The following is a 14,032-nucleotide window of genomic DNA, read 5'->3' on the forward strand; positions in this document are numbered from 1 at the left end:
CTCTAGGTTAGACCACAGGATCCCCCATCTCTCACGATCATGCCTTGTATAATTCCTAGGGCAGTGAATACAATGAATTTTACTTCCATGATTACGTTATATGGCAGAATTGACCTTAAAATATTGAGATTGGCCAAATGGACCTGACGCCATCAGTTGGGTATTTTTAAAACAGAGTTTTCTTTGTAGTAACAGAAGAGAAGTCAGAGATTGGAAGCATGAGAAAGCTCTGTCATGCTTTTGTTGACTTGAAGTTGGTGAGGGTCATGTGTCAAGAAAAAGCAGTCCAGAATATGAGATAAGGGCTGGCTGAGAGCCAACAAGAAAACAGAGACCAGAGTTCCACACCACACGGTACTAAACTCCATTCATAGCCTGAATGAGCTTGGAAGCAGACACTTCTCCAGAGACTGCAGATGAGAACTTAGTTGACATCTGAGTTTCAGAGTTTGAGACCCTGTGTGGAGAATCCAGCCACAAGGTGCCTGAACTTATGACCTATAGAACTGTATGATAATACATGGGTGCTGTTTTAACCCCTACATTTGTGGTAATTTATTAGCAACATGCTAAAATTCTAATCTAAAATATCACAGTCTATACTACAGAAACAGTTTCCTAATTGCCCTTCCTCTGTACTATACCTTTGTTTTCTCAAGGGCCGTTCTCTACACAATAGCCAGAGTAATCTTTTTGTTAAAGTCCCATTTCAAAAAGAAATCATCTTTATAGATTGATGAAGGGATGCAAGGTGAGAACTAGAATAAGGACCCCAGAACCCTGTCAAGGAACAGGCTTAGCTAAAGATAATGATAATAATCAGCCACTGTCTTCTTCTTTGCTCCTGTATAATTGCCACTCTGTAGTCACACAGCTGTTAGTTATAAAGATTCTTAACTTTCTCCCTGTTACTTGTAAAGATCCTTAACTTTTCTCTGTAGGTAACTTTACTATTTGAAACCTAAAGGTAGTTTCTAAGACATCTTCCGGGACCTGCATTTCAATGGATTGACTGATCCACCCAGACCAGCGGCCCATACCAAGGAAACCAACTTAACTGGAAGCACGATGCCAGGAGCTGAACCAGAACAAGATGATTTCCAGACCCCAATAATGAAGTCTGCATGCCTATAATTTTGCGCCAAACTTAGCCAATTAGTGAACTTGATTACGTAGTCTCCTACCAAACCATCCTTAAAAACCCTATCTGCCAGATTGTTGGGGAGGCATATTTGAGAGATTTCTCCCATCTCCCCACTTAGTGCTCTGCAGAATAAACTCTTTCTCCCTTACAGCCCTGACTGTCAATGGGTGGTACAACCTGGGTGGGCAGTAACAAAAACATAGAGAAGGCCATGTCACTCATTGCATTGGAGTATGCAATGGCTTTGTCATCACTTAGAATAAATTCTAAAATCTTGAATGTGGCCTATGTTATTCTATTTAGTCTAATTGTCACCTAACTCTACCTAAACTCCTAACTCTAATGACAGTTATTCATTTCTCAAATATGCTAAACTCATTCCAACTTCAAAAGATTTATACATACTCTTACTTTTGCCTAGAATGTTCTTCAGCCACCTTCTTATTTTTGGCTTTCAGCTCAAATGTCACCTCCTTCTGTGAGTACCCTGTCTATAGTCCACAGTAGTCTTTCCCTATTTTCTTATCTTGCTTTAATTGTTATGGTATATTTTATTCTCTAATCCAAATATTATTTATGTGTTCACTATGTGGGGAGAGGGAAAACTTTCCCTTTCCCCAGAAAGTTTCCTGAAAGATCAACTCACAATTAAGGGAGATTAATAAAAGGAGAGGTTTATTTACTGTGCAAATGGAGAGAATCACAGAGTAATCGTTCAAGATCCCATGAGGATCCAGATACTTTTATAACTTTTTCAGAGGAGAGGGGGAAATGAGAAACTAGGTAATTCTGTTTAGAGCAATAAATTTTGTTGCTAGAGAGGATGTAGCTACTTGGGAGAATGATGGGTGGGAGAAAACAGATTGATTTGTAAATTAACCTAAAAGACAGGCATTAGTTTTAAAATATTTGGACCAGGTCTGGTTGCATTCTTGATTATAACAAGGAAGGGAGGGAAGTCTATTATTCCTTTTTTAAAATTAAATCATAACTGAGTACATTAATGCATTTATGAGGTACAATGTTCTGATTTTATATACAATTTGGAATGCTTACATCAAATTGGTTAACATAGCCTTTACCTCACTTAATTATTTGTTGTGTTAAGACATTTATACTCCATTCTTAATAGATTTGCCATATACCCTTGCATTATGCACAATAGGTGAGATTCCACCCATTATCCCCATTCCCTTCCCCTTACCCTCCTCTTCCCTTCTGAATTCTGGGCTATAGTTGTGCTTTATCATTGGTATGAATGTGTGGGTGATTATATAATGGTTTTATAACAGTACTGAGTACATTGGATACTTTTTCTTCCATTCGTGAGATACTTTGCTAACAAGAATATGTTCTAGCTCCATCCATGTAAACATAAAAGATGTAAAGTCTCCATCTTTTTTAATGGCTGCATAATATTCCATGGTATATACATACCACAATTTGTTAATCCATTCATGGGTTGATGGGCACTTGGGCTGCTTCCATGACTTGGTAATTATGAATTGGGCTGCAATAAACATTCTAGTGCAAATATCTCTATTGTAAAATTATTTTTGGTCATCTGGATATATACCTAGTAGAGGAATTGCAGGATTGAATGGCAGGACCACTTTTAGTTCCCTAAGTGTTCTCCAAACTTCTTTCCCAAAGAAATGGATTAGCTTGCATTCCCACGGGCAGTACAGAAGTGTTCCCTTCTCTGCACATCCACGCCAACATTTGCAGTTTGGGGATTTTGTGATGTGGACTACTCTTACTGGAGTTAGATGATATCTCAAAGTGGTTTTTATTTGCATTTCTCTAACGATTAAAGATGATGAGTGGGAAGTCTATTATTCCTTTGATGCATCTGGTTATGAACAAAAAGAGAAAGCCCCTTCCAAGGGCCTGTTGCTCTCTAAGGGACTTTAATTCAAAATAATCTTTATACCAAGGAGTCATATTTTAGGGTACAATTTCCTGAGTTCCTTCAATGGAAAGTCTCCAGTTAATATCTTATATTTAATTATTTTTGAAAGGATGTTCAGTCTCAATAGTGGAAGGACAGAAAAATTATTAAGTCATAGTTTTTCAGTAATGGCTAAAATCAATCCCATGAGCTCTCTCTCTGCTCTCTCTCTCTAGTTGCCAGGCTCCCTATAGGGACACTGTTTTCACAACTTCTATAAAGGGCAGACAGAAAAGAAATGTAAATCTTTTTTTTTTTTTTCTTTTACATGCACCAGCTCACTACCTTTGAGAATCTGTTTCTGTCGCCTCAAGGAGTCCCTATAAGAACAATAGAGTGCTAGCATCCAGCCTCAGACCTGCCTAAAATCACATCTCGAAGGCAGAATCACCAAGCTTCAAAAACACCTGTGATAAGTCTGTTTTCAAAGCAGGGCAGCCGCTTATCATCCAGCTGATAAGCAGACAGAAGGAGCATGTGCCTAATCACTATTTTTCCTTTTTCTTTGTCCCCATAAAAGTAGCAAGCCTCTTGACCTCACTACTGGTTTTTCCCTTCCCTTTGCTTGTGATGCCATGCCATCATCTCCCTGCTTTCTTTTCTTCCTCTTTTTCCTCACTCTCTTTCACTCTCTCACTCCCTCTTTCCTTGGAAGAAGATAAAATAAATTTTATACTTTTATATCCTAATCTTTGTTCAAAAGAAATCTTCCTCCCCAATGCCATGAGAACCTAGCGAGCTTTCCACTCTAAGAATTTTATAGTTCATAAAAATGCTTAGAAGAATATATTAAAATTTAAGAACATTTAACCATAAAGTAGTCTCAATTTATTTTTATATTCTTTTATTAATTTACAATAACTTACCCTGGTGCATAATTGCATATGAAAAGTGCTGCATCTCTAATACGTCCAACTCTTGAACATGGAGTAACAGCACAACCAACTTTGTAAGAGCGGTCCCAAACAAGCTAAAATAAAATTTTCAAAGAAAACACAAAATTTAATTCTAAACATTTGCTCTCTCATATTATAAATAATAATATGTTTTATTCACGCAGAACCTTTTATCAAGAAACTCAAAGAACATAAACTATTTTCATTTAGAACCATGTAGAGAGTTATCATGGACTTAGGGGAGCTTTTCCAACACTACATTAGAGAAACTCTTTAATAGGTCCTACCAATACTACATCTTAGGAAAAACAATTTGAGAACACTGATCCAGCATAATGCTTCAGAGACAAAGGAAGTCATGCCTGATGAATCAATTTTCAACCTCTGGTTGAATTTGAGAGTTTCAGGTCACTGGCAAGGAGGAAGACAGGAAAGAGAAGAGGAAAGGGTTTTATAAAATCCAACCAACAAAAAAACAAAAAAAAAGAAAGAAAGAAAAGAAAAGAAAAGAAAAAAAAGAAAATGGTTAAAAAAAATGAAAGTTGTGAATAAAAAAGAGAAAAAGAGGAACAGTATAATTGCAGAAGAGAACCAGAAGAGATATAGGAGTAGAGAGTATAATTGCATGCTACGTGGGTCATCACGAAAAGTTTTGATATACACAAAAATCAAGAAACGCAAAATTGCATAGAAAGAAACAAATAAAGCCAACACTGATAAGCCCAGCAAGTTGAAAGTTGCATAGGTGAATATAGAGGATGTGTCAACTGTGTTTATTGGAGATGAAATAATGGACCATAACACAGACTGTCTCAAAACTTTGGTAGTGACCCATGTAATGACATTTCTCCTTCATTTTAAGAAAATTTAATTTTAAGGTAAAACAAAGTCTGAGTTTTTCATTAAAAAGAAAAGGATGAGTAAAAAAAAAAAAAGCTGTCTCTGATGAATGGAAAAGCAGGTCTTGAAATGGAGTGAAAAAGATGGCAATAATAAGATATATTCCAGAGAGTCTTTGTATGACTTTAATATTTCTAATACTTCCAAGTGAACAAAAAAATAATAGTGCTTTGTTAATCTCTGCGGAAGAGAGAGGAACCATACCTGTTTACTTTTTAAGCCTGAGTGATTTTCAAGGTGTGATTCTTAATGAAATAGACAACACATTATAAAAATAGAAAGTAGAATGTCTGTAAGAGTAGACTTAAGCAGATTAAATGCAAGAGGCAAAAATGTCCAGGAGATCAGATTTAAAGAGTAAAAAATACAGAGTAGTATGTCAGGGAGTAGATTTAGGTAGCTACTGAGGATATCAAAGTCATGCTAAAGAGGCTGGCTTTGATATGAGTAAGACAATGGAGGATCACTGTAACTTTTTATAAGTAAAAAGAACCGATGAAATAAAGAAATTGATCAAAAATTTCTGAAGCATGATCAGATGGAACAGAAACACTTGAGCTAAACATGAACAAATTCCAAACTTTTAAGTTCTATATAAAACATGAGATCAAGGTCTATTGATCAAAATTAATCATCTTTTAAATAAACTTGTGAGTTCATATAATAATTCCTTGATTCCTGATATAAATATTTATTAAAGACATAAATAATGTCATGTTGTTGTGTTGAGAATATATGAATGAGAAGACAAGGTCCCTACCCTCAGTGTAGGATCAGATACATAAATAGATAAGTATTAAACAACATGATATGCAGAATAATTAAAGTATCATCCAGGAAAGGAAAAGTGGTTCAGCATTCCTGGAATATTAAGTGTGAGAGTGGATTGTTGGGCATGAGGCAAAGAAATTGTACTATTAATTTGAATTTCAAATATTTTAGTCAATCAGTTATATAGTTATATATGTACTGATCTGTTTAAAAAATAACAAGTCTTTTACTTATGTTTAAGGTCAATAATTTATAAATAATTTTTATTTATTGTTTCTCATTTTTTTCCCTAGTGTGCATTAGTTTTTGAAAATCATATTTCATCTTTGGGTATAAAGATTCAGTATACTATATTTAAAGAAATGTTTTAATTGTATGGTTCACATAATAGAATTATAGACATTTTAAAGATCTAGGACTGATTAGAATTGTGATTTTATTAAAAGTAATAATTTTACCACTTAAGCTTATTTGTAAATTTGAAACAGAATGAAAATAGGCAGTAAAACAATTAAGGAGTCTATTGAATTAATAACAATATAAAAATTAGATACCTGAAGATAATGAGAACAGTTTTTAGAGCAACTGTCATTTTGAAAATCATACATTTTCCTCTCTTCAAACCAACTTCTGATAGCAATACTTGCAGTAAATTCATTTTCAGGACCAAGCCACATATTTTCACCAATCCCATAAAATTTAGGATGGGCCATTTGTACGTCTTCTAAGTGAGTATTGCGCTCATACACACATTTTTTCCCCCATGCTCTAGCAGTCCGTGATAAAGCTACATCCCATGTCTGAAAAAAATGCAAAATGCAAAGAAAACAAAATAATAATAATAATAGTCTTTTGTGCTCTAAAATATTTTCCTTTTATTCTTCTCATAGTTAGATTTAAGGAAAACAATTTTAACTCTTGTACATATGGGTCTTATTTGTGAAATTTCTATGAGGAAACCTTTTTGATATAATCATAAATAAAATGACTGTTTCCTCAAGGACTATGTATTTATTTTTAATTGAAATACTGAAATGATAGATGATACAGATAATTACAAGACTCCTACAAGCAGTCTGTTTAGAAATGTATATACGTACAACACTTATAGGTAGTCTGCTGAAAGCATGATTTTTAAGCTCATGCCTCTTTATACGTGGTAATACAAAAATCAAAAGTATTATTTATCTAAGAACTATTTATTGAGCAAACTACTGTGAAGAATAAAATGATAATTTATCATAAATTTTATCCCCAAGTTGCTTACCTATATATCAGATATGTATTATACATAAAAACTTTAACACATGGTAATAGTTAGTAAATGTTATAAAAGAGGAACATTTAAAGTTTTAATTAAGTTGCCAGAAATGTGAGAAAATATCATAAGATATTACTTCTTGGCTTGTTGTACTCATTGACACCTGTAAGAAAACCTTGGACCAGTTTGTCACTTGAGCTGGGCTCTGAGCTGGGTTGTCCCTTTCAGCTGTTCCATCTCCTGGAGATCCCAAGTGTCTCTGCAGCAGCCTCTGTCACCCTGTGACCTGCAGGTACTGGGAGATCAGTAGAAAGGACACCGGAAGGACCTCCCAGAAGCTGGGAAATGATTTTTCTTCTTATTCTGAAGATAGAATTACTGTCTGTAAGCATCTGAAAGTCATCAGAGGCCCTGCAATCTGTTGGATGCCAATGTAATGCGAGAAACTGCTGAAACCAAACAGGTGCCTGCACCCAGGGCTGGGAATTTGTCATGTGCTGATGAGCAGACCATCCTAATAATTTAATATTTTGAAAAGAATTTATGGGACGCGGAGCAAGATGGTGGCCGAGTAACAGCTTCCTTGCATCTGGGCACCATGAGTCTGGGGAGATAGGACTCCAGGCATTTCTGGCTGGTGGGATCTGCCTATCATCACCCCTGTGAGGATACAGGGAGTCAGCGAGAGACTTCTGGACCCCAAAAGGAGGACTAAAACACTGGAAAAACGTCAAGTGGTCACGTGTGTTCAATCCGTCTAAACCCGCCCGCAACTGTAAGTTCAGTAGCAGTGAGATTGCAAACCAGAAAGGCCTTACCTGTGAACTGTTTTGGTGTCTTTGGACTTGGCACTCAGTTGAACTGCCTTGGGGAGAGCCTCAGCGGGAGTACGGAGAACTTTGGCCATTGTCTAGGGACCCAGTCTGAGCTGCTGAGACAGACGGAGCTAATAGTGTTTGGCTGTGGGTCACAGGGAGCCATTGTGAGCGATCTGCCCCGGCAAGCTCTGCCCTCAGGGTCGCAGAGCTAGAATCGGGTGGGAGCTGGTAACCCAGTGACCAAGTAGCCTAAGGGTGGGGTCTGAGCCGCCTTGCAGCCCTAACCCTCAGGGGCAGAGTGAGACCGGTTTTGGCACACTGGGTAAGTGGATAGCCACTTCAGCAGTGATTCCAGCAACAAGCAGTTTCCTGGGAAAGCTTCTGCTAAGCAAGTTTACAAGTTCAAAGTGCCTTTTCAGTGGGCTGAAGAGAGATTTAGGGTGTCTACCTGCTGGGGTTTGAGAAATCAGCAGCCTCCAGTCATATCAGAACTGTGATTAACATCTCATACCCCAGAAGACCACGTGTTGCCCAGACAATATTCAATAACATATACACCTGCTTTCTTTTTGGTTGTGTTTTTTTTGGTTTGGTTGTTTTGTCCATACAGATCCTTTTTCCTTCTCAATTTTTCTAGTTTAATTATAATTTCCCATTGCTGCCTTTTTCAATAACTAGAACTTCATTTTTGCTAGTGTTTCTACCGCTATTATTTGGTTTTTCACACAATTTTATCCCGTAAAGTTTTCTGTTTGCTTGTTTTGGTTTGATTTATAGCATTTTTGTCTTTCCTCTCTACTTGGTGTAGGTGGGGTATTGTGTCTGATCAGGTTAGCAAAGAGCTGCTGACCTCAAGGGAACCACCCAACTGGGCACCCCCAGAAGGTGGGGTTTTTTTAAGGTTGTATCAAAGTACCCTACTGTACAGCTATATTGCTCTGTCTCCCTCTTTCTGTGCCTCTCTTCTTTTTGTCAATATTCCTTTTACCCACCCCCTCTCCTTTCTCTCTCTCTTTTTTTTTCTTATCACTCAGTCCTCCTTTCTTTTATCCCTTTCTTGATCTTCAACCTTCTCACCCTTCTGGTCTTGTACCAAAAGGACTCATCTAACCCTTAGTCCACAGGCACGAGAACTTAAAGAGCAAGAGGAAGTGAAAGGAAAATTAGGTCAAGGAAAAAGATAAAAAAAAATCACTCATGAGGAAGAATCAGCAGAAAACTTCAGGCAACATGAAGAACCAGTCCAGAACAACCCCACCAAGGGACCATGAGGTAGCTACTGGATAGGATTCCACATATAAAGAAATGTTAGGAATGACAGAAAGGGAATTTAGAATACACATGTTGAAAACAATGAAAGAAATGATGGAAACAATGAAGGAAACTGCTAATAAAGTGGAAAATAACCAAAAGGAATTCCAAAAACAGAATCAAATAAGAGATGAATGATATGAAGAATATAAAAAGGATATAGCAGAGCTGAAGGAACTGAAACAGTCAATTAAGGAACTTAAAGATGCAATGGAAAGTATCAGCAACAGGTTAGACCATGCAGAAGAAAGAATTTCAGAGGTAGAAGACAAAGTTCTTAAGATAACTCAGATAGTAAAAGAGGCAGAAAAGAAGAGAGAGAAAGCAGAACGTTCACTGTCAGAATTATGGGACTTTATGAAGCGTTCCAACATACGAGTTATAGGAATCCCAGAAGGGGAAGAAGAATGCCCCAGAAGAATGGAAGCCATACTAGAGAATATTATAAAAGAAAATTTCCCAAATATCACCAAAGATTCTGACACACTGCTTTCAGAGGGATATCGGACCCCAGGTCGCCTCAACTCTAACCGAGCTTCTCCAAGACACATTGTGATGAACCTGTCCAAAGTCAAGACAAAAGAAATGATTCTGCAAGCTGCCAGGAGTAAGCGCCAGTTGACCTACAGGGGCAAATCCATCAGAGTGACCGCAGACTTCTCTAATGAAACTTTCCAAGCAAGAAGACAATGGTCATCTACCTTTCATCTACTTAAACAGAACAATTTCCAGCCCAGAATTCTGTAACCTGCTAACCTAAGCTGAAAAATTGATGGGGAAAACAAATCATTTACGGATATACAAACATTGAGGAAATTCACCACAACAAGACCAAGTCTACAGGAAATACTTCAACCTGTTCTGCACACTGACCACCACAATGGATAAGCAGCAAAGTAAGAACTCAGAAATTAAAGGACAGAACCTAACCTCCACACTGATGCAAAAGATAAAACTAAGCAATGGACTCTCACAAAATAAGACGAATAGAATACTACGACACTTATCAATTATCTCAATAAATGTTAATGGCTTGAATTCCCCAATGAAGAGACATAGATTGGCTGACTGGATTAAAAAACACAAGCCATCCATTTGCTGTCTGCAAAAAACACACGTGTCTTCAAAAGACAAACTAAAGCTCCGAATCAAGGGTTGGAAGACAATTTTTCAGGCAAATGGAATTCAGAAGAAAAGAGGAGTTGCAATCTTATTTTCAGATACATGTGGATTTAAAGCAACTAAAGTCAAAAAAGACAAAGATGGTTACTTTATACTGGTCAAGGGAAAAATACAATAAGAAGACACTTCAATTCTAAATATTTATGCACCCAATTTAAATGCTCCCAGATTCTTGAAGCAGACCTTACTCAGTCTGAGCAATATGGTATCTGATAATACCATCATAACAGGGGACTTTAACACTCCTCTTACAGAGCTGGACAGATCCTCTAAACAGAAATTAAACTAAGATATAAGAGATTTAAATGAGACCCTAGAAGGACTGTGCTTTGTAGACGCATATAGAACACTCCATCCCAAAGATAAAGAATATACATTCTTCTCATCACCCCATGGAACATTCTCAAAAACTGATCATATCCTGGGACACAAAACAAATATCAACAGAATCAAAAGAATTGAAATTTTACCTTGTATCTTCTCAGACCATAAGGCACAAAAGGTGGAACTCAACTCTAACAAAAATGCTCGACCCCACCCAAAGGCATGGAAATTAAACAATCTTCTGTTGAATAACAGATGGGTGCAGGAAGAAATAAAACAGGAAATCATTAACTTCCTTGAGCATAACAACAATGAAGACACAAGCTACCAAAACCTGTGGGATACTGCAAAAGCAGTTTTGAGAGGAAAATTCATCGCTTTAGATGCCTACATTCGAAAAACAGAAAGAGAGCACATCAACAATCTCACAAGAGATCTTATGGAATTGAGAAAAGAAGAACAATCTAAGCCTAAACTCAGTAGAAGAAAAGAAATATCCAAAATCAAATTAGAGATCAATGAAATTGAAAACAAAAGAATCATTCAGAAAATTAATGAAACAAGGAGTTGGTTTTTTGAAAAAACAAATAAAATAGATAAACCATTGGCCAGACTAACGAGGAATAGAAAAGTAAAATCTCTAGTAACCTCAATCAGAAATGATAAAGGGGAAATAACATTTGATCCCACAGAGATACAAGAGATCATCTCTGAATACTACCAGAAACTCTATGCCCAGAAATTTGACAATGTGAAGGAAATGGATCAATATTTGGAATCACACCCTCTCCCTAGACTCAGCCAGGAAGAAATAGAGCTCCTGAACAGACCAATTTCAAGCACTGAGATCAAAGAAACAATAAAAAATCTTCCAACCAAAAAATGCCCTGGTCCAGATGGCTTCACTCCAGAATTCTATCAAACCTTCAAGGAAGAGCTTATTCCTGTACTGCAGAAATTATTCCAAAAATCTGAGGAAGAAGGAATCTTCCCCAACACATTCTATGAAGCAAACATCACCCTGATACCAAAACCAGGTAAAGACCCAAACAAAAATGAGAATTTCAGACCAATCTCACTCATGAATATACATGGAAAAATTCTCAACAAAATCCTAGCCAGTAGATTACAGCTTATCATCAAAAAAGTCATTCATCATGATCAAGTAGGCTTCATCCCAGGGATGCAAGGCTGGTTTAACATACGCAAGTCCATAAACGTTATCCACCATATTAACAGAGGCAAAAATAAAGATCACATGATCCTCTCAATAGATGCAGAAAAAGCATTTGATAAAATCCAGCATCCTTTTCTAATTAGAACACTGAAGAGTATAGGCATAGGTGGCACATTTCTAAAACTGATTGAAGCTATCTATGACAAACCCACAGCCAATATTTTACTGAATGGAGTAAAACTGAAAGCTTTTCCTCTTACAACTAGAACCAGACAAGGTTGTCCTCTGTCACCTTTACTATTCATCATAGTGCTGGAAGTTCTAGCCAATACAATTAGGCAAGACAAGGAAATAAAGGGAATCCAAATGGGAGCAGAGGAGGTCAAACTCTCTCTCTTTGCTGACGAAATGATCTTATAATTAGAGAACCCCAAAGACTCAACCACAAGACTCCTAGAAGTCATCAAAAAATACAGTAATGTTTCAGGATATAAAAGCAATGTCCACAAGTCAGTAGCCTTTGTATACACCAATAACAGTCAAGATGAGAAGCTAATTAAGGACACAACTCCCTTCACCATAGTTTCAAAGAAAATGAAATACCTAGGAATATACCTAACGAAGGAGGTGAAGGACCTCTATAAAGAAAACTATGAAATCCTCAGAAAGGAAATAGCAGAGGATATTAACAAATGGAAGAACATACCATGCTCATGGATGGGAAGAATCAACATTGTTAAAATGTCTATACTTCCCAAAGCAATCTACCTATTCAAAGCCTTTCCTATCAAAATACCAACATCGTACTTTCCAAGATTTGGATTAAATGATTCTGCGTTTTGTATGGAACAAGAGAAAACCCCGTATAGCTAAGGCAGTTCTTAGTAATAAAAATAAAGCTGGGGGCATCAGCATACCAGATTTTAGTCTGTACTACAAAGCCATAGTGGTCAAGACAGCAAGGTACCGGCACAAAAACAGAGACATAGACACTTGGAATCGAATTGAACACCAAGAAATGAAACTAACATCTTACACCACCTAATGTTCGATAAACCAAACAAGAACATACCTTGGGGGAAAGACTCCCTATTCAATAAATGGTGTTGGGAGAACTGGATGTCTACATGTAAAAGACTGAAACTGGACCCACACCTTTCCCCACTCACAAAAATTGATTCCAGATGGATAAAGGACTTAAATTTAAGGCATGAAACAATAAAAATCCTCAAAGAAAGCATAGGAAAAACACTGGAAGATAAAGCATAGGAAAAACACTGGAAGATATTGGTCTGGGGAAAGACTTCATGAAGAAGACTGCCATGGCAATTGCAACAACAACAAAAATAAACAAATGGGACTTCATTAAACTGAAAAGCTGCTGTACAGCTAAGGAGACAATAACCAAAGCAAAGAGACAACCTACACAATGGGAAAGGATATTTGCATATTTTCAATCAGACAAAAGCTTGATAACTAGGATCTATAGAGAACTCAAATTAATCCACATGAAAAAAGCCAACAATCCCGTAGATCAATGGGCAAGAGACATGAATAGAACTTTCTCTAAAGATGACAGACGAATGGCTAACAAACATATGAAAAAATGTTCATCATCTCTATATATTAGAGAAATGCAAATCAAAACAACCCTGAGATATCATCTAACCCCAGTGAGAATGGCCCACATCACAAAATCTCAAAACTGCAGATGCTGGCGTGGATGTGGAGAGAGGGGAACACTTTTACACTGCTGGTGGGACTGCAAACTAGTACAACCTTTCTGGAAGGAAGTATGGAGAAACTTCAAAGCACTCAATTTAGACCTCCCATTTGATCCTGCAATCCCATTACTGGGCATCTACCCAGAAGGAAAAAAATCCTTTTATCATAAGGACACTTGTACTAGACTGTTTATTGCAGCTCAATTTACAATCGCCAAAATGTGGAAACAGGCTAAGTGCCCACCGACCCAGGAATGGATTAACAAGCTGTGGTATATGTATACCATGGAATACTATTCAGCTATTAAAAAAGATTGAGACTTTACATCCTTCGTATTATCCTGGATGGAAGTGGAAGACATTATTCTTAGTAAAGCATCACAAGAATGGAGAAGCATGAATCCTATGTACTCAATTTTGATATGAGGACAATTAATGACAATTAAGGTTATGGGGGGGGAAGCAGAAAGAGGGACAGAGGGAGGGGGGTGGGGCCTTGGTGTGTGTCACACTTTATGGGGGCAAGACATGATTGCAAGAGGGACTTTACCTAACAATTGCAATCAGTGTAAC

The 14,032-nt window shown here is 37.1% G+C and overlaps 1 protein-coding gene across 5 annotated transcripts in view; it reads right to left on the reverse strand.

Moving 5' to 3' along the window:
• GLIPR1L2 (GLIPR1 like 2) overlaps positions 1-14,032 on the reverse strand; it is a 72,882-nt gene that overhangs the window by 30,825 nt on the left and 28,025 nt on the right. For all 5 annotated transcript variants that reach the window (XM_053585816.1, XM_053585815.1, XM_053585818.1 and 2 more), the window contains 2 exons: positions 6,217-6,462; positions 3,962-4,065 (listed from right to left, as the gene is read on the reverse strand). In XM_053585816.1, the coding sequence (XP_053441791.1) occupies positions 3,962-4,065; positions 6,217-6,462 (350 nt within the window). The remainder of the gene's footprint in view (positions 1-3,961; positions 4,066-6,216; positions 6,463-14,032) is intronic.

The sequence above is a fragment of the Nycticebus coucang genome, chromosome 3 (assembly GCF_027406575.1).
Source record: "Nycticebus coucang isolate mNycCou1 chromosome 3, mNycCou1.pri, whole genome shotgun sequence".
Classification (NCBI taxonomy): Eukaryota; Metazoa; Chordata; class Mammalia; order Primates; family Lorisidae; genus Nycticebus; species Nycticebus coucang.